General features: G+C 38.7%; 1 protein-coding gene across 2 annotated transcripts in view; it reads left to right on the top strand.

Moving 5' to 3' along the window:
* Positions 1-21006, top strand: part of GUCY1A2 (guanylate cyclase 1 soluble subunit alpha 2) — a 344066-nt gene that overhangs the window by 62277 nt on the left and 260783 nt on the right. For both annotated transcript variants that reach the window (XM_032359443.1, XM_032359442.1), the window contains exon 4: positions 8609-9327. In XM_032359443.1, coding sequence (XP_032215334.1) covers positions 8609-9327 — 719 coding nt within the window. The remainder of the gene's footprint in view (positions 1-8608; positions 9328-21006) is intronic.

The raw sequence follows: 21006 nt of genomic DNA, 5'->3' as shown, positions 1-21006 counted from the left end.
AATAATTGAGTAGTTAAAAATTTTTTCTATGGCCTGCAAATATTTAAATAAGTTTCTAATTATTTATTTTAAAGACCAGGCAAAACTCAGATTGTCCATTTCTTGGTGAATTTTGGTCATTTATATTTTGCCTTAAAATTATCTATTTAACATTACATTTATATGTTTGATGGCAAAACGTGATTTTTTTGATTTCTCTATTTCTTCTTTGTAAGTACCTATGTCATCTTTCTCATTCCTAATTTAGTATATTTTTTCTCTCAATTTCAACTTTTACCTATAAATTTTTTAAAAACTCAACACAGCTTTCTTAATTTGAAAGCTTTTTTTAAAAAAAATTAACATATCGTGTAGTGTTTGTTGCAGGGGTACAGGTCTGTGATTCATCAGGCTTACACGATTCACAGCACTCACCATAGCACACACCCTCCGCAGTGGCCATCACCAGCTACCCTATCCCTCCAGCAACCCTCAGTTTGGAAGCTTTTTATTTGCTTTTTGCTGAAAACATTGATGACATAATCTTTGTTTTGAATACAGTTTTTGCTGTCAGGATTTGTATGAAGTAGTCTTTTCATTGATTTCTTAGAAGTTATCAGTCCAATTTTGATTTTCTCTTTAATTCAAGAGAGAATTAAATTTCTCTTTAATTCAAGATGATTTTTGGTCATCTTTTTGTTATTTGTAAATATTTATTATTTTTATTACTATTAGAAAATGTGATCTACAAAATCTTTACTTAAAATATATTATGGAAATTTTCTGGCCCAGTTTTTGAGGAATTTTTGTAATTCTTCATATGCATACAAAGATATATATGCAAGTACACAGATTAGTACATTGTATACCTATACATATGTGTTTGAATTTTGCTTGTTAATAATTTTAATCTCATTTTTTCCTGTCTTGACTTTCTTATTAGTTTTTGCTTTTTATTGTTAATATGTATTCAATTAATCAATGACTTTGTTTTTTTAATCTCTGATCTTTTTGGTTCTGGAAAAGGCACATTCAAGTTTTCCAGTATAATTTTATTTTTTTAAATTTATTTATTGTTATGTTTTATGTATTTTTATTTACTTTCTCTATGATTTTGCTTTTTTGTCTATTAGAGCGATGGGGTCCTGAGAGATGTGTATTAAAGTTCCCCCAAGTAATTGTATAGAGTTGCTTTATTCTTAATTTTTTAAGTATATAAGTGCTTTACTGAAATATAAATCACATACCTTACAGTTCACCCATTTAAAGTGTATGCTTCAGGGTTTTTAGTATATTCATGAAGTTGTACAACCATCACTAAAGCAACTTGAGAACATATTTATCGCTCCATAAAAACCATGTATACATTAGCAATCAGTTCCTAATTGTTTTTGCTTTGTGTATTTATCTACAATGTTGATTGGCTTATGCAGGTTTGTATCTCTGAGGTCTTATAAATTGTGATTTTGTTATATAATGTCTCTCTTTATCCTGATTCACATTTTTAACTTTAATTCTACCTTGTTTGATATTAATACTACTCCTCGCTTGTAGTTTCTTGGAATTCTTTGCCTACTGCCCACCTTTTATTTTTTAAATTGCTTCCTGTAAGTAGCACTCCTATGGGAGAAGTGAGATTTCCTGCCCCTGGATGGGAGGATTTGTTTACATTTACATAAGTATGTAATTTACTTGATTTTCTTTCTTCCATCTTGATTTCTGATTATTTATTTTACATCTTTTTCCGTTATTTTTTCCCTCCATTGATGAAGCTGAATCAACATATGTATATATTTTTTTACCTTCATAATTTGAAAGTTTGCCTCTGCTTTCCCATTATTGGTTATCTTCCTTCTGCTGTTATTCAAATTAGACCCACATGTTTTCTCATTATTTTAAAACAATTTATTACTTATTTTCCTCCTAAGACTATATTTTGTCTCTACTCACCCAAATGCCATTGAGAAGAGACTTTCAGAATGCTCGTACTTCCTTCCTTTCAACTACCTCCTCTGTTTCCCTCCAGCTTCCCAGCCCCGGGATTTTACTGAGATGGTTTAGTTCCAGAGTATAGATAAAATGTACCCAACAGGAGTCAGTTCAGTAACTTTTATTTAACATTCATATTATAAATTTAAAGATAATCTGTCAGTGTCCTGTGGGTGTGTGTGTGTGTGTGTGTGTGTGTGTGTGTGTGTGTGTAGTGCATTTATCAATCCATATGATGATCTAATTTTTAGATATGGTTTCTGGGTGAAAAACATTCAGTTTGGCTTCATCTGCATTGTGTGATGTTTCCCACTATTAAAATTTATATGCTATGCATATTTTAAAGCCTATCTTCGCATATTCTCAAAATTAAAAACTTGAGACTTAACCATCATAAATATTTTGGTCCCTAAAGCACTTAATATGCGTCTGATAATGCCTCTTCCTTTGGGTATTCAAGGATTAATGTAAAATCTGTTAGAGGCTCCCCTGTTGTAATTCTTAGCAAATTCTTTAATAGCTCAAAGATATTAAAACCCTGTTTTTTAAGAATCCGAGTTTATGTCCTGTTTTCTTTAAGTATATCATAAACTTTAAAACCATTAACTAATTTAGTTCACTTAGACTTAAAAACAAATACGTAACATAAGTTGTGTTCTTTTTTGGAGGGGGACAGAGATGTCACAGAGTCATTAAAAGGAGAATGACATGTCTCCAAAATAGTAGAAAAGGATTGTTTAACTCTTCATAGATTGAGACCAAAATTGGTAGGATCATTCCTTGCATTATTATCCTAGCACTTTTACTTCCTTAAGGACAGAGTACTCTGAAACTACAGAGGTTTGATATCACTCCAACAGAGATTCAAATGAAACTGTATTGATGGATCAGATTAAGAACAATTTTCTTCAAATTAGAATTTGGGCGCTAGGATTTGTTGAGAGCCTTTCTCCTTTGTTATTGTCTAGACCTATATGTATAATATTGACTGTTAAATATCCTCTGGGTGGAGATCAGCTTCAGTCATTTCTTTGTAGATCGGCATGATATTCGAATAATAGTTTTATAGAAGTGTCCTCAAATTAGCTGACAAAAACCTTAGGGGCTAACTAGATAAAAAAGTTGTTTCTGGACAAGTGCCATATGCTATCACTTATGTATGTGGAATCTAAAAAGGCCAAACTCTGAGAATGGTGGTCACCAGGGATTGGGAGATAGAGGAATTGGGGAGATGTCAGTCAAAGGGTACAAACTTCCAGTTAGAAGATGAGTAGGTTTTTGGGAACTGATTGTACAACTTTGTGATTATTGTTAACAATAATGTATTACATACTTGAATGTCGTTAAAAGAGTGGATCATAAATGTTCTCACTACAAAAAAAAAAAAAAGGGAATTAAGTGACCTGATGAAGGTGTTAGCTAACACAACAAGGGTAATCATTTTGCAACATAAATGTATCCAAAGAACACACTGCATGCCTGAAAGTTATACAGTGTTATGTGTCAGTTATAGCTGAGTAGAGGTGAAAAAAATTGTTTCTCTAAAAAGATAATTATCTCCTTAATATGTAGTGAAATCTCTTTATAAAGTTTGGACTTAAGATGTAGTTGTGCTTCAGTTACATTATTTAGATATTAGGTTAATGAGGCCTAAATAATTTAAAAAAAAATTATGGGGTGTCTGCCAGTCACAGAAGCATGTAATTGGCAGGCATTTCCCATCCTCGGTTGAACTTTATGCTGCTTAAGGATACCCCTGTTGCTTTGGTGTTTCTCTGTGTTAGTGGAGACCAGTGTCCTTGTTGGGTAATAAGGATCTGGACTTAAAAACCTTCCTTTATTGATAGAGCTTCCCCTGAAGGAGCCAAGATCCTAGCCTGTGCTGTATCTTCGGTGCCTTCTCTTGCTGTTTACTTGGTTCTCAATGAAAGCACCATTTTCCAAGTCTAAGAGGTAGATTTATTATAGTCTTACAAAGTAAGTAATTTTAGTATCCTAGCAATATTAATTCACATTCTGAATACTATTTCTTTACCTGCCACCCACTCCTTAACCCCTTACACCCTGTATTCTGCCCTTTCCCCTCCACTGTTATTGTTGTCCAAGGTCCCCAAAGTGCTGACCCATCCAATTTACAGTTTTCTGTCCTTACCTTACTTGACATTGCTGTGGCATTTGATAACTGTTGACTCTTCCTCATAACTCTTCTGTTGACTTCATTGATGCATTAGTTCATTCAACATCTAGTTAATATTTATTGAGCACCTACTAAAGGTCACGCAGAATGCTGGGCGTTGATCATACAATGTTGAGCAAGACATGCATTTCCCACCTCCCACCCAGAGGTTTTTCTCTTTCGACACTGCGCTTATTTCACAAGGTGTAGTATTAGACATACTTCACCTTGAGACCAACTTGAGCACCTTGAGAGAACTTGGGAAAAAATCTCTTAACATTTTTCATGTGTAAAATGAGGACAATCAAAAATACCTACCTGATAAGAATTTTTTAAGGTGTAAAGAGATCTTTGAAAATGTTCGGGACATCGCTTAACATTCCTTTCACCGGGACTTCTCTAATTCCTATAATCTTTTAAAGACATTGCAGCCTCCCTCTGGGTGGTGTCTTTGATTCTGGTCTTGGCTCCCTTCAGTCCAGCCTCTACATTGCTCATGAGGTAACAACTCATCCCCTTACTCCTGTTCCCTGGATGTTACCCACTTACTGTTTGCCCTTCCCTGATCACGCCGGGCTCTTCCATTTCTCTTGCTCGTCTGTATTCCATTAGTGTCCATCCATTAATGTGATTGTTCCTTCATTACTGGGTTTTTGAACACCTGCTTTTTCTTCCAGTCTCCGTCAGACATTATCTCTCACAGGAGAGAGTCAGACATTCTTGTCTGCATACTTTCATAGTATTCCCGTGTGCCTCTGTTACAGCCTAACCCCACTGTGATTTAATTATCTGTAGAGTCTCATATCAGAAAAGAATGTGTCTAGTCATCTAGGTATCCTTAAACGTGACACACTGGAGCTTTAAAAGCTTGATTAAATTTTCAAACAAACACTGAGAGGCAAGCTTAGTTTCTATGAATGAAATCTTAGTGTCTGTGTGCCAGACATTATGTTAGTGATGGGTATGCAGACAGAAAGGGGATGATGTCCTTGTCCTTAAGATGTGCACAGTGTGAAGTCAGACGGAGAGCAGATGAGGGACAAAAGATTCATATCATCAGTGAATAGATTATTTCCAGCTAAAGGATGTCACGTTCAGGCTTTTCATTTTTCTAAAGAGGTGGATTAACAGTAATTTACAATTCCAACTTCTAACTTACTTGTTCTTGAAAGCAGTTTTTTTGGTAAGTTTTGCCCCTAGAGGATTGTATTCTTATAGACCCAAATGTCAGGCTGTCATAGCATTTTCTGGTGGGAGAAGATGAGCGTTGTCTATATGTGTCAAGTGAGTTACTGTAAGGAGGGTATTTGCAAGGTTTGAAATGTAAGTTCTGGTTATTGATTTATAGCATGTTTGCAAGAGTAACAGCGAATGTGTGCTAGATTTCCATGTTTCCAACTGGAAGTTTTTTCTTCTTTTATGATCTTGTATAGTTCCATAATAATTGTGAGAACAAAATTCTTTGTTAGTTAATCAAGGATTGTGATTTTATAGAAACGCCATGTATAGGATTTGAGTGTAATATTCAATATATTTCAGCTTCTCTTTATTGATTCAAGTCACTCTAGCATCCTCCTAGGTCTTGGCGTCATCACTGAAGAATTCCTTGTACGGAAGTGCTTTGTAAGACAGTGAGGATTTCTAGCTGGTGGAATGCTGTACTCAGAGTAGTTTTTACTTTGTGCCCCTGGTGGATTTACTTGTTATTTTCTGGATGATTTGGGGGGATTCTGGCATTGGAAATAGAACATAAGCTTACCGTATTATGTTTATATATACATGTCCTTTAATAATTCTGAGGACATTTTCAGTGTTATGAAAAAAGCAAGTTAGAAGAAATTCTCTTTTCCTTTTCTATGCATAAAGACCCTGAATCCTTTTAAGATCGAACTCTTCAAAGAATAGAAGCAATCCATGAAATATTTTTAGTGGCACATTGGATTCTGTAGTTCATCAAGTATAGTCAGCTTAGAGGAATTTTTATTTGTTTGGAATTTAGTCTTTTTTTTTTTTTAAGATTTTAATTTATTTATTTGACAGAGATCACAAGTAGGCAGAGAGGCAGGCAGAGAGAGAGGAGGAAGCAGGCTCCCTGCTGAGCAGAGAGCCCGATGCGGGACTCGATCCCAGGACCCTGAGATCATGACCTGAGCCGAAGGCAGAGGCTTTAACCCACTGAGCCACCCAGGCTTCCCTGGAATTTAGTCTTAATTAGACTTTTTTTAAGGAAAAAACTTAATAGCAACCAAGAACATAGTCTTTGAAGAGCTATCCATTTAATTTGTATTAGAACTTTTTAGTTATGCAGTGATGGTGATACCAGGATTTGGCATAGGAAGATACTTTTGGAAGGAATTTTCAGACAGTCATCAAACCAAGAGAGCATGGTTTTAGAAGCCTAGAGAGAAGGGTGACTTAGGACGATGAGATGATCAATAGAGTCAAATTAAAAGAAAAACAACAAACATGGTAAACTAAGGTAGAGATTGAACAGCATGTATTGGCTGAAGCATTTATAAAAGTAGATTCATCAGAGCAGTTGGAACAGAAGCCAAATTGCAGTGAGAGTCAACCACCTGGCTTTTTTCCTTCTACACTGGAGGACTGGACAGAAGAACCCTATTATTATCAGTCTGGGCTGGCATTACTGTTAGGGAACTCAGCACAGCTGAAGGGCAGTCTTGTCCCATGACCACGTAGGATGTGTGGTCGTATTTTTATCCCAATGGGTGACTTTCTCAGCTGGACTTGCATGTCAGATCTATGAAACCAAAATTTAATGTGAAATTCTTCTTAATAAAAGACCTCTTTCTTACTTAGATTTTCTACTGCTTTCGTTTCACATTGCTTTTAAGGACTTTTTTGTCAAACTGACTTCTTCACTTGGCTTTTACAATGTTTATACTCTGTAGTACTCTCTCAAAAAATATTTGATGTGTTTGACTATTTTTCAAGGGTTATTGTTGACTGATTTGTCTCCAATTTCTGTGGGGAGAACCCCTAGAAATGACAAAGTAGGAACAGCAAACCAAGCCATAGGCAACCCAGACTGCTCTGCACTTGAACAGGATGCTAGCAAGGTGACCTGTGTCTTTTCCCAATCCTGCCCTAGCTTCAGGACCTCCTCATAAGATGCAGTAGATGAGGCAAGAAAATATGAATATGTGAACTTAGATGTATTGATTTCAGCCAACGTCCGAGGAGAAGCCGTAGCATGACTCCATGTGGAGGATTCCTTTGCCTACACAGTCAACTCTTGTATATGCACTGTAGACTTCCTCTTCGGGCCATAAATTTCCTCCATCTTTTTTCCTCAGGTCATCTTTAAGGGTGGATCATGTGTGACTGGTTCTAATTTCTGTATGATGCATTGTGTGTGTGTGTTTTGTTATAATTCCATTGCTATAACATAGAATTCCTTTGGCCATGATATGTGGAAGTATGAACTGAGAAAACAAAAGCTCTTAACTCTTCCTGGGGAGATTACCGCTCTCCTCTTGGCTACTCTCATTTTTGTGGGTAGAAGAATGCAACTCAGCCCACAGGCCTGCCATTTTTAGTTCCTTGTTGGGTCTCTCTCACCGGGGCCCCACTTAATTCCTTCTCTTGACACTGGACAATCTGACGCCTTTCCCCACTCAGGTACCATAAGTTCCTTCTCTGAATGATATATTCTACTTAACAAATGAACTTTGATAAGCAAGATAGTAATAGCACATGGGCACAATAGAGAAACAGTGCTCTAGTTGCTTCTGAAAAGTTGCTTTAACGAAGACGGAGATCGCTCAGATGGTCTTATTCATGCCAGTTATAACAAATGCTTCATGGTATTGGGAAGAAGAGTGAGCAGCTCGATGAGCAACGTGTGGACAGTTTGTGCTGTAGGGGCGGAGGGGAGGGACACGTGAGTCGGCAGAGCACAGAGGATTTCTAGAGCAGCAAAACTACTTTGTCTGATGCTCTCATGGTAGACACAGATCGTGACACATTTATCCAAACTCAAGGGTGTGCACCACCAAGAGTCAACCCTAATGTAGACTGTGGACTCTGGGAGACGATACTGGGTCACTGTAGGTTCACGGATGGTAACAAAGGTATCACAGGGCCCCAGGACCAATAGCGGGGGAGGGAGAAGTTGTGTGTTTGTGCGGAGAGGGTTCTCTGGAAAATATCCATACTTTTTTGTTCAGATTTGCTGTGAATCCAAATCTGCTCTAAAAAGATGAGACTATTGAAAAATGAACAAAAAGACTCCGAAGTTTATGCGCCTTTCCATCTTAGAAGCCTCCAGAAGATGAAATGAAATTTACTTTCTCTGATTCAAACTGAAGTCATCACTTTGGGAATCTGTAGGCCCAAGGGCAATAGTTCTCACTCGTTATCTCCTTTGATAAGCATTAAAAAAGCTATAAATTCGATAATTCTCTTCGACTTCCCTAACATTGCCTTCCTGTTTACCTCCAGGTTTGAAGTTTGAGGAAATCCAAGAGAGATTTGGCGAGGAGTTCTTCACTGTATGCTTCGATGAGAATGAGCGAGTCCTTCGAGCTGTGGGTGGCACCTTGCAGGATTTCTTTAACGGCTTCGACGCCTTGTTGGAACACATTAGAACTTCCTGCGGAAGACAGGCCACGCTGGAGTCGCCGTCGTTCCTGTGCAGGGAGCTCCCTGACCGTGCCCTGATGCTGCACTATTTCCACCCCCACCACACCGTGGGGTTCGCGATGCTGGGGATGATCAAGGCCGCAGCCAAGAAGATCTACCGGCTGGACGTGGCCGTGGAGCGGGTGGCCGCTGAGAAGCTGGGCTCCGACGCTTCGACCCCCGGCAACTGCAGCTGTCTTACCTTCCTTATCAAAGAACGGGAAAACACCAACGTCCCGAAGAACCTTCCCCAGGGTTCCTCCCACGTGCCCGCGGACCTCAGAATCAGCATCAGCACCTTCTGCAGAGCTTTCCCGTTCCACCTGATGTTTGACCCGCACATGTCCGTCCTCCAGCTGGGGGAAGGCCTGCGGAAACAGCTGCGGTGCGACACTCATAAAATGCTCCAGTTCCAGGACTGCTTCGAGATCGTGTCCCCGCGGGTGCAGGCTGCCTTCGACAGGGTCCTGCTGCGCCTGTCCACCCCCTTCGTGATCAGGACCAAGCCCGAGGCTTGTGGCACTGAGAACAAAGATAAGGTAAGTGGCCACGGGCTGGAGCTGGGTGACGGGAGCTGGAAGAGTGCGTAATTATTCCAGTAAATTACGCGCTGGCTGGCTGTCCTGCTAATTATTTAGGCAAGAGAGCTTAAAGTGCCATTTCGGAAGTCACTAGTGGCTGGATATATGTAGAAAGGTTTGGCCTCCTTCCCAGCCATTTTGCATAGTGTCTGCCTCTTCCATTAATTTATTTCTGCATATAAAAAGAAGACACTTATTAATACCAGCCATGGTAATTACAGAAATGATAGGACTCCCTAAAAACCTGGTACTGTAAGCCCATGACTAGTTCACCGATTTTGAAGTCAACCTAAAAAGACAGATGGTAAAACCAAATCCCACATCCTGGGTCCTGCTTGTCTTCTCCTAAAAGAAATGGGGGTGAAAAGCTAGCTCCACTTTGAATGTGCTCTGCTTGAAATTTCATAATCGCGGAACATCTGGTTTATATCCTATTTTTGGCTCAGTTTGCCAAAGAATGGATTTTCTAAAAGTTGGGAAACTAAGGGACGATCTCAAGGCTTCTTTTCTAAGTAGAGTTTTGTATTAAAACAGAGACTCCTTCCTTTAGAACATGACTGCTATGTGGAGAACTCAGTAACCACTAAATTATTGTGAATTTCTTGGAAGCCCCTTTTTGGAAAGTCTGGGTTATAAATTATAAAGAAATGAAAAGCTAAAAAGTGAATCTTAAATCCATTTACACAAATGTGTTCCCTCAGGTGAATTTTTTTTTTTTTAGGAGAAGTCAGCATTAAAATAATGAAATGTAAAGAAAAGTTAATCATTACTCTTTGAAATACAATGGTAAACAATAAAGATGCTACTGTTCTGGAGTAGACGCATGCATGTATGCGAGTTCAGCTTCCCGTGGAGCCGGTCAGTATTTTGTATTGAGGACAGTAAAGCTCCTGTAGGTGATTCAGCTTCTTCCCAAGCATTCTGGGGGAAACCGTTGGCTTTTGGAAATGAACAGGCTGGTTTGGGCTAAAAGGGAGAGTTGTAGAGATGATTAAAATGAATATTAAAATGAATGAATGAAAAATCCCATTTTCCGGAACACCTGCCGTCAGAAGTAAACAAGGGAAAAGCCTCCTGGAAGCAGACCCAAGACATTTCTGAGGATTTTATATAGCATTCATGTTACAACTGATTTTTATCATTTTGAAATTAGTGGAAAAATTTTCAACAAAATGCTTGCAAGCTAGGGAACAATGCCCATTTCTTCAGGGTGACCGGGTCCTGTGATTTCTCATTTTTCATCATTTATGTTCAGTGATTTCAGAACACCTGCGGTTAAACCTGAAATTCCAGCTAGGCACATTTGGATATTTTAGTCTGAATGAATTGTTATTTTTTTCTATGTGATGACACAAGTTTTAAATCACATGTGCGTATTTTTCTATACATTTACATGTTCAGCGATTGCTACCCAATTTTGAAGCTGTTTAGAAAAGAGGAAAGCTGTTAAGTGTGTGTTTTTGCCCATAGTTGCAGTTGATTTAGAAGGGGAACTATTCTATCTTTATAATTTAGAGAATATTAAAGCTGTCTGTTCTGTTTTACAGAAGTGAAGTGTTTGGTTAGAAGGGTTTGAGCAGTTTTGGCCTTCGAAGTCAAAGTTAATATTTTTGAAAATGTGCCCGAGGTGGATGGTATTATTACCCATGTTAATTGCTCTGTAGATTTTGTAGAGTTGAGAAAAATTAATTCAGTTTAAAGGGATGGTTTCAGATTTTTCCCTCTATATTTCATCTGGCTTGTATTTCTGTTTAATTTGTATACCAGGGTAAGGGATCGGCATCGTGAAATGATGACTCAAATGTCAAGGCCCCTGCCAGTTCCAATAATAAGGCACAGTTCTCATTGAGAAGGTGCAGTTATAACTTAAACATGGCTGTGGCAGTTGAGAAAGAAAGCAGTAGGCTGGGGTTTTAGTTAGAATGAAGGCGGCAGTCCTCTCATCCCTATGTTTCCGTTTTTGTCCATTCACCTGGCTTCGCCACGTGGGACATTTGGGAAGCCGTTGTTGGCCCAGACTGAAGCTGTGGTCCATAAAGTTAGGGCACGGAGTCTTAGCCAGATGGGAAACATTTTTGAATTATTGTTTCCAAATCCCAGATTTGCATTTTCTGAACACATGGAAAGAGGAAAGAGAATCAAGGTTAAAAGTTACGGATCTGTTGATAAATTTGACCTTGATATTCATTACTTTACCCATAAGAGTTCTTGTTAATAAGTAACTCCATGTTGTCTGAAGCTTCTAACTGTTGACTGGGCCTTGATAAGAAAGGGCAATTTTTAAAATGATTTAGGAGGGACACCTGGGTGGCTCAGTTGGTTGGACGACTGCCTTCGGCTCAGGTCATGATCCTGGAGTCCTGGGACTGAGTCCCGCATCGGGCTCCCAGCTCCACGGGGAGTCTGCTTCTCTCTCTGACCTTCTCCTCGCTCATGCTCTCTCTCACTGTCTCTCTCTCAAATAAATAAATAAAATCTTAAAAAAAAAATGATTTAGGATATTCCTTGGTCTAAAATGAAGGCTTTCAAGATAATTTAACTATTTTGGCTATGCCCTTAATACCAATGAACCACCACTCCTGCAGTCAAAAAAAACAAAAAAAACAAAAAACAAACAAACAAACAAAAAAAGCCCACAACAACCACACCCCAGAAAATGAAAACCTAGAAGCTACTCATGTAGTTGAGTGGCAGTAATTCATTTGCAGAATGAACTGTAAAGTGTTTGCTAAACCACGATCTTCGCCAGTCTGTGCCGTCAGTCGTTGGTTAACTGTAGACTAGAGAGGTACAACATGCTTGTGAGCAGTTTCGTGATCCAGGAATGAAACAGAAAGCCAGCATCCTGGTTCCAGAGGATTCACATCTCGATTGTGCACTGATGAGTTACAAAGTCAGAACGGTTGGTTGCCAGAAGGGAGAATGTCACTGAGAGACATCTGACGCAGTCATCAGTGCAGGCTGCGACTCATCGGAGTTCCGAGAGCAGGAGGGACTCTTCCAGATGGACTGGCCGAGCTTTGGATCCCATCATTTGGCTCCCTGTATGTCTTCTAAGCCATCACCCCGGCCTTCCATCATCTTCTCTCTCTCTTCTTGTCCTCCCACATGGCGTGGCTGTGTTTTTATCTTTCCTTAAAGCTCAACTTCTTTTCATCATCTTCCCTTATCAGATGTGAAGCATTACAGATGAATGAATTTGTTCATTATTTTAAAAAGTACAGATTCAGCATTGGGAATTAATGTTGTATTGTCCATCTACTTTAAGATTTTTTTTTTTTTTTAGAGAGAGAGAGCATGAGAGGGGAGAGGGCCAGAGGGAGAAGCGGACTCTCCGCTGAGCCGGGAGCCCAGCCGGATGCGAGACTCGATCCTGGGACTCCAGGATCATGGCCTGGGCTGAAAGCAGTTGCTTAACCAAAGTGAGCCACCCAGGCGCCCTGTCAATCTATTTTAATTTGTGCTGTGCCTCATTAGGTCATTCAGATCTCACCATTGTTCTGAAAATTTGGAAGTTTGTTACCTAAATCTTTTGAGGCATCATGGTGCGTTTAAGAAGAAATTTGTTGGAGTCTGAAGTGCAGTTTGAGGGTTCCCGTCTAGTTCTATAAATCAAACATTGACATAGATTCCAAAGCCTGGTTGTGTGGAGGAGGCTGTGTTTGTAAATAGGGCTGTTAGACACTGGAGGAGTGGCACCCAGCCTCCTCCTCTGCTTTGTAAGGTGATGGTGTGTGAGGGGAGAGGCAGCAGCCTGGGGGAGGGGCGTCTCTACACCCGTGGTTTTGGCAAGTCCATATAATCTGAGCCTCAGATGAATACATATGGAAATTAAGGAACCTAGATGAGTAATTACTATTTTTACCCCTTTACAAGTCATCTTGAACATGTGTACATTTATAGGAAGTCACTGGGTCATGAAACATCCATCATCCCTTGGATTGAATGAATTCAGGTACATTTCAAAGAGAAGCAGAGGGGATTCTGACTTCTCAACCATGAAGACCTCATCCTATTATCAGGACTAGGTTAAAGTAATTCTCTGACAGCTTAGGCTGCCTCCCTCAAACACTTATTTCGGAGGTTTAAATGACAGTCCATGTCACAGTTTTCTCTCTTCAGCCCCAGCGTGGATCACTGAATATTTGTTGATCATCACTTCTGCCATTATTGTCGTTCTGCACCCTTGCAGCCTTGGTCCTATCTGTTCTCCGCACTTACTGCCTTAGAGGAGAAACCACGACATCAGTAGCTTTAATGATTTTAGAGAAATAGCAAGCCTACCTCGTAGCATCTCCCTAAAATACAACTTGGGGATCTGCTTCTTTATAGACTGTTAGTTGTTTCACAATCACTGGTCTCCTTTTCAGATCCACTGAAGTTTGGAATCAAGTTTTTATTACCTGTGGTGGTGCCAGTGGGTTCCAAAGTAAAATGGGCTGGTTCGCCTAGGTGCAAACTGAAATAGCAGCAGGTTCGAGAAACAATAAACAACATGAGTTCTTTTGACATATTTTTCTTAGTAGCAACGCTTCAGAGAACTTTAATAACGTTGTGGAGGGAGCCAGCTTCTGAAGCGCATCAGCCCTACAGTGGTGCCATGGCCTTGTTACTCCTCTTACCTTTGTTCTCAGGATGGGAACTGGGGAAAGGCATTAACCACAACACATTTCTTTGTCAATCCCTAGAAATAGTGTCATATTTGTCTTACTAATTAGAAGCTGCAGAACAAATGCTTGGAAATAGTTTCAAAGAATAAAGGAGGAATTAACCTCTGATTTTCTGTGGTCAGCTCAGGTTCCGAACTAGTCCTTTCTCTTTCCTGGACACGGCCCATCTTCTGACACGGTGATTGAAACATTGAAAATATTTTTGTGAATCTTACCATACCATAATGACACCATTGGAAGACAGCGTTCACCTGGCTGTGAAGAGTACATATTTGAGGGGCACCTGGGTGGCTCAGTGGGTTAAGGCTCTGCCTTCGGCTCAGGTCATGATCTCAGGATCCTGGGATCAAGCCCTGCATCGGGCTCTCTGCTCAGCGGGGAGCCTACTTCCTTCTCTCTCTTTCTCTTTCTCTGCCTGCCTCTCTGCCTACTTGTGATCTGTGTCTGTCAAATAAATAAAAAAGAATACATATTTGACTTCAATGTAAACTTAATTTGGGAAAAGGTGAGCATTTCTCCTCTTTTCATGTCAAAACATTCTGCTACAGAATTTCAAATCTTGAACAATAATTTTCATGATGGACAAAATGCCATTGGGACTTTCTCTATAAATTAGTATTAGAAAACATAGACATCACTTCATGCAGAATTATTTGGAGGTTGCTTTGCTTTTGTAATTACAATTCAGGTCTTTACTTTTTGTTTGTTTGCTTATTTATTTTTCTCTGGAATTGCTCCCTGACCATAAGCTGCCTTTTCAAGTAGGTTGGACAAATACAGATTCTGAGGCAGGTGTTGCTGAAGTTCATCCTGGTTCTTTCAGTTTAAAATACCTATAATGTTAAAATCCCTGTACAGTGCTTGGTTACCATATAGTTACTGAATTCTGTGTAGTCAGAGGACAAGGTCAATGTTACCTGGTGAATTATATATTCCCTCCAGTGATCGTCATGCTTCAAGTGCCCTTTTTATGTGTTTTTATTTTTGTTATCAGGAAAGATTACACCCTTGAACTTACAAAGGAGCTGCCTTGTACCATAGATCAGACATTGCTGAGTTCTAGTATGGTATCTTCTGGGTGGGGAGGCCTGGCCCCTTTAGGCACAAATTGTTCAGAATCTTTAATTGCTCCTTTGGTTTTTAACTTAGAATCATTTCATTTTAGCTGATATCTTTCAGTCTCAGGAAATTAAAAGCTGAAAAGCTGTTTTGAATTCATTGCCTGCCTTCTCATTTTTAATGTGCTCTCTTGATTCACATGCATGTTTTTCATAAGTCTATGGTGCAGTGATTTTTAGTAAAGGTATGTAATTGTGCAACTCTCACAGTACAATCTTAGAACATTTTATCACCCTCTAGAGTTTCCTGTGCACATCTGTGCTCAGTCCTCGCTTGCACTCCTGACCCTAAGCGACCACTGGTCTATTTGCATCTGTATACGTTTCTTAAAAATATAATCACACAAATATGTCATCTTTTCTTATCTGGCATAAGAATGTTTTTGAGGTTTATTCATGTCGTACGCATGAATAACTGTTCCTTTTTAGTGCAGTGTTCTGGTGCACAAATGTACTGCAGTTGTCTTTTGTTTTTTAACCCACTCACCAGTGGACGGACACTGGATTGTTTTCCGATTTGGGTTGGTAGGAATAATATTGCAGTGAACATGTGCATGGGAGTGTTTCTGTTGGATACATTTCCATTTCTCCTAGACCTGTTCCTAACAGAGGGATTGCTGTGTCATGCTAAGTTTAACTTTTTAAAGGAATTGCCTCACTGTCGGACAAAGAGGTTTTGCCGTTTCGCATCTGACCAACATAGGCAGGTTCAAGTTTCTTCACGTTCTCACCAATACAGGGTATTAGTACTCTTCTGGACCATGACCGTCCTGGTAAATATGAAGTAGAATCTTGGGTTTTAATTTACCTTTGCCCCCTGACTAATGATGTGAAGCATCTTTTCCTGTGCATATTAGCCATTGGTATAATTTCTTTGATTAAATGTCTAATCAAATGTTTTGCTTATCTCTGTATTGTTTGTCTTCCTATTGAATTGTATTTTTTTTAATCTATACATGCTGGATATTACATTGACTTCAAAAGTAACTAGATATTGACTTCAAAAGTAACTGTCTTTTGAAGCACAAAGGTGTTATGATGGTACTATTATTTGTTTTTGATCTGATAGCTAACAAGTCTTAGTCTAACTCAAGGCCATAGAGATTTTCCCCTTTGTTTTCTTCTAGATAGTTTATAATTTTAACTCTTATAATTAGATTTGTGATTCATTTTGAGGCATGCTTTGTGTATACCACGAGGGTCCAAGATTTTGTTTTTATTTTTTAATTTTTTTGCACATGGACTTCCAGTTGTCCCAGCAGTTTTTGAGAAAAATGTTTTCACCATTGAATTGGCTTTGCAACCTTTTCAAGAATCAATTGTGACCAGACTTTTTTTTCTAGCCTTTCTGTTTGTCTCCATTTAAAAAAAAATAGCTAACTGTATGGTGATAACACAGTGGGTCTTTTTTGTTTTTGTTTTTTTTGTTTTTTTAAGGATTTTATTTATTTATTTGACAGAGAGCACAAGTAGGCAGAGAGGCAGGCAGAGTGAGGGGGAAGCAGGCTCCCCGCTGAGCAGAGAGCCCGATGTGGGGCTCAATCCCAGGACCCTGAGATCATGACCCGAGCCGAAGGCAGAGGCTTAACCCACTGAGCCACCCAGGCACCCAGTTATATATGTTCTTAATCAGGTTGAGCAAATTTCTTTCTGTTTCTAATTTGTTGAGACTTTTGATCATGAGTGGGTTTTAGATTGTGTCTAGTCTATTTTCTCTATCTATTAAAATGGTCTTATGGCTTTGCCCTTAATTCTTTTAATAGGACATATGATATTAACAATTTCCAGATGTTGAACTAAAAATAAAACCTTGGGATAAATTCCCCTTGGTCATGTTTACATGTTATAAACCTTTTTATATGTTGCTGAATTGGGGTTGCTAATATTTTGTTAAGGATTTTTGCATCTTTGTTCATGAGAGCTATTGGTATATAGACTTTTTCATTTCTTTTAAAATTTTTTCCTGTGCCCATATGGGAACAGGGCTGCTGCACTTGAACCCTAAGGCCAACAGCGCCTTTGGATTTCCCTTTTTTCTCTGAGCAGCAGCTGAGTTAGGGGCCGGTGGAGGACTCCAAGATCATTAGACAAACATTACTGCATGTCAGAGTTGTTACAGCCACACCACAGGATACGTCCCCTAAGAGAACACACAACAGTTGTCGCAGTAAACTTGACCCCGTACTCCTCAAAGGAGGACTCCAGAGCCTGCTGATCTTGCTGTCGCTTGTGTGGTAGGAAGACAGCTCGGGTGGTGCAGATAACGGCTGTCTTCCTGAAGACCGTGGAGGCCTGGCAACACAATAAACTGGATTGTCTTTCCTCCTTCAGACACATTTGTCTCTACTCCTCAAGGATTCTGGGATTTCTCGTTACTGAGTTCCACAACACCCATCGCAGCCTAGTTCTTGATTGCGGTAGCAACTTGTAAGTTGTTCTTTAAGCTATGTTGTCTTTCTTTTTTTCAAGTGGATTTTATGACCATGTATAATTATTCTGATTCTGATTGGAAGAGTTAGCTTTACACATGTCTTGGTTGGGCCTCTTCCTTGAGCAAGCGCAGAATGGGTGTGGAGAGGCAGTATTGTGTGTGGTTAAGATTGGAGGCTCCAGGACAGAACTTCCCAAGCTCAAACACTGTCTCTGTCATTCCCTAGCGGAATGACCTTGAGCAATGTAACTTTTAAAAAAACTTGTGTATCTTGCCAGCCTCACGGCCCTGGCTGGTGGGCCTTTCTTGTCCGCTCTCATTTTCTTTGCAGCAACTATCACATTCTTTTGATGTTTACAAGTAACTTTACCACTTGTTTCCATTTTACCAATAAACTTACTTAATGTTTCCTTGGCGGTTTTCTGTATCATTAAATCTTGGTTTTGATGTAGCATACATTGGCTAATTGAATTAAGAGAAGTTGTGGTTTTGATTAAGCCCTACTCTCGTTCTTAAATTTGACTGTTATTCATTCTTAATGTGGTTTAATATTTAAAGTGTGTGTGTGTGTGTGTGTGTGTATTTATGCAAATCATTCAAACCATACTGGGATACTAAAAGATATTAAATGCCTTGTGTGAAAATATTCATAAGGTTGTGGAAACTGCCTTCAAATATTTGAAGAGCTGTCACATAGAAGACGGATACTATTTATTCTGCTTTATTTCAGAAGGCAAAACCAGGATTGAATTGTAGGTGATAAGGGAGTAGATTTGGTTTAGAATTAAGGGGAACCTTTCCAACAATTAGATATATTTAAAGCAAAGTGAGTTGCCTTGTGAGATAGTCAGCTCTGCAGAGCTTGGGAGTTCCAAAATATCTTAAATGACAACCTCTTAGAGATATTTTATTGCAGATTCAGAGAAGGCACCCCAGGATCTTCATAGGTAAATAATACCATATTATTTTTATAATGCTGTTTTAGGAAGTGAGAGTAGTACCTGTCTTTTTCTTTTTCTTTTTGTCTATCAGTCACATCAGCTGACGTTTACTGTGCTTACCACTCGACAGGGAGCACTGTGCTCAGTTTTATGTTTTCAATTTTTTTTTTTTTGTCTGAGTATAGTCAACACACAATATTACATTAGTTTCGGGTGTACAGTGTGATGATACAACAAGCTTGAACATGACCCTAGCTCACCAAAAGGGCAGCTACCATTACTCTGGACACTGCATCCCCCCTCCCCCCAACTCGCTCTGCCTTCTCCATCATAAAGGAAAAGTAAAAACATGTACCTGAGTAGCAAACAATCCTTTCAATTTCCTCCCCTCTGGCATCCTATAGTCTGTTCTCAGGGTTTACGTGTCTGTTCTCGCTTTATGTTTGTTGATGCGTTTGTTTTTGCTTCTTGAGATCCCACATATGAGAGAGACCATACCATAGTTGTCTTTCTCAGTCTGACTGACTTCACTTACAGGCGTTCTATGCTGTTACGAGGATCAACTTGGATACCATTTTCTTTTCACTGAGGATATGATTTCACCTGGAGAACTCATGACTTTGTGAGATAGACAGTTTTGCAAAAGCTGTAATTCTACTAATCAGTCCTTGTTCTCTTAGAATGTAGTACGTGGTGCCCTGGAAAATTCAACTCACTAACGTACTTTGACATGCCCCTTTGTTTGGCAGTCAGTTTCCACTCCTCAGAATGCAATGAAAATCTGATTTCCATAACCTGTTAGGGATAGGAAAACGTAGTAAAAGCTGCCTTTTTCAACTTACAGGTGTACTTTGTAAGAAAGTTATTTATTTATGCTTTTTAGTATCTGTGAAGTTGAGCCTTAGGCAATCTTGAAATAAGTCATTAGGAGACTTTCATAAGTTTATTGAGTCCTATTTGTTAGAAAATAACAATTTTCAGTTTCTAGTTTGTTGGTGGTTAAAGACTGACTTTTATTAGGTTGGTCTGTTTCTGTGGTACTTTTGAAAAATAAGATGGGGAACCCTTTGCTGTGTTTCACAGTGTTTCCTTGTTTTGTGAGAGAGGGAGTTGGAGTTCACCACATTGTGTTTTTCTGGAATGAATCACAGTATTTGTGTTTAAATCACATGGTTGTCTTGGTTTGTTTTTACTTTTCCTTTATGATGGTGTGTGTATTTTTCATGGAGGTTCAGAGGAGTCAAAATGTGATCTTAGCTCCAGAGACAAGCAGATAAAAGAAAATTAATCCCTCAACTCTCTCCCTTGAGGGAGAGATCAAGAGCTGTACCTTGTTAGGACAGACTCATCTGTGGTGTTAATGATGGTGAATATCGAGAATGCTTATGGCAACACCTACAACTCCTTAAAATGATTGAGATTTCAAGTTTTGTGTCTCAAAATAAGTGAGTGAGTGAATGGAATAGTGCTCTGTTGATCACTGAATGCCAGCTTCAGAAATACTACCACTAATTAATTATGTCCTAGAATCTATCTCCATCTACATACACAGAGAATTACACTAGGATCTGTGGTACCTCACATTTTCCTATTTTTCTAATTTAGAGATTACTAGAAATGCAACACATGTACCTCTAATACTAGAATTTGAGTAAACAAGTGTTAGAAAATTTTATAAGCTTTTTACATTGAAAGGATTGTTTGCTACTCAGGTACATTTCCTAGGTAGGTTATACATTATTCTTATCTTATGATCTTTCTGAGACTAGTTATGGCAACTGTTTTTAGTGATTTAATTACCTCTCAAGTCTGCTCTGTAGTTTTTTTCCATACTATGAGTTTATTATTCTGTGAAATAGTTTATATATTATTTTATACACAATATTTACATTTTATATAAACTGAAAAGGAAATAAAGTTTTGTGCAGTTAGAGCCCTTATTTGTAACCCCCCATTTACAGATAGAAATAATATCTAATAAATTATTTATGGGTTCTGCTTTTGGTTTCTCTCTAATCCTTTTGATATATGTGACTATGTATTTCTTAGATTTTACATGTCTGTCAGTTTTTCCACTCATAAGTAGATACTTTTTAAAACTTTTATTGTGGTAAGAACATTTAACATAAGATGTACTCTTTAAAGGATTTTTAAGTGTATGATACAATTTTTTAAGTTAACATAATGTATTATTTGCTTCAGGGGTACAGGTCTGTGAGTCATCAGTCTTACACAATTCACAGCATAGTGAATGATACAATATTCTTAACCACAGGGCAATGTACAGCAGCCCTTGAGAACTTAGTCCTCTTGCATTACTGAAACTTTATTCCCATGGCTCTGGCTTTTTAAACTCGAACCCATATTACTGAATTACAGAAGAGAATGAATAATTTTGTCTGTCTGAGAAAAAGGATCCCAATGTTCTATTCCTGAAAAGGATCATTGGGCACTATAAGAATGTGTTTGATTTTCTT

This window comes from Mustela erminea, chromosome 9, assembly GCF_009829155.1.
Source record: "Mustela erminea isolate mMusErm1 chromosome 9, mMusErm1.Pri, whole genome shotgun sequence".
In the NCBI taxonomy this organism is placed as follows: domain Eukaryota; kingdom Metazoa; phylum Chordata; class Mammalia; order Carnivora; family Mustelidae; genus Mustela; species Mustela erminea.
This window is presented reverse-complemented; position numbering and strand designations above follow the sequence as displayed.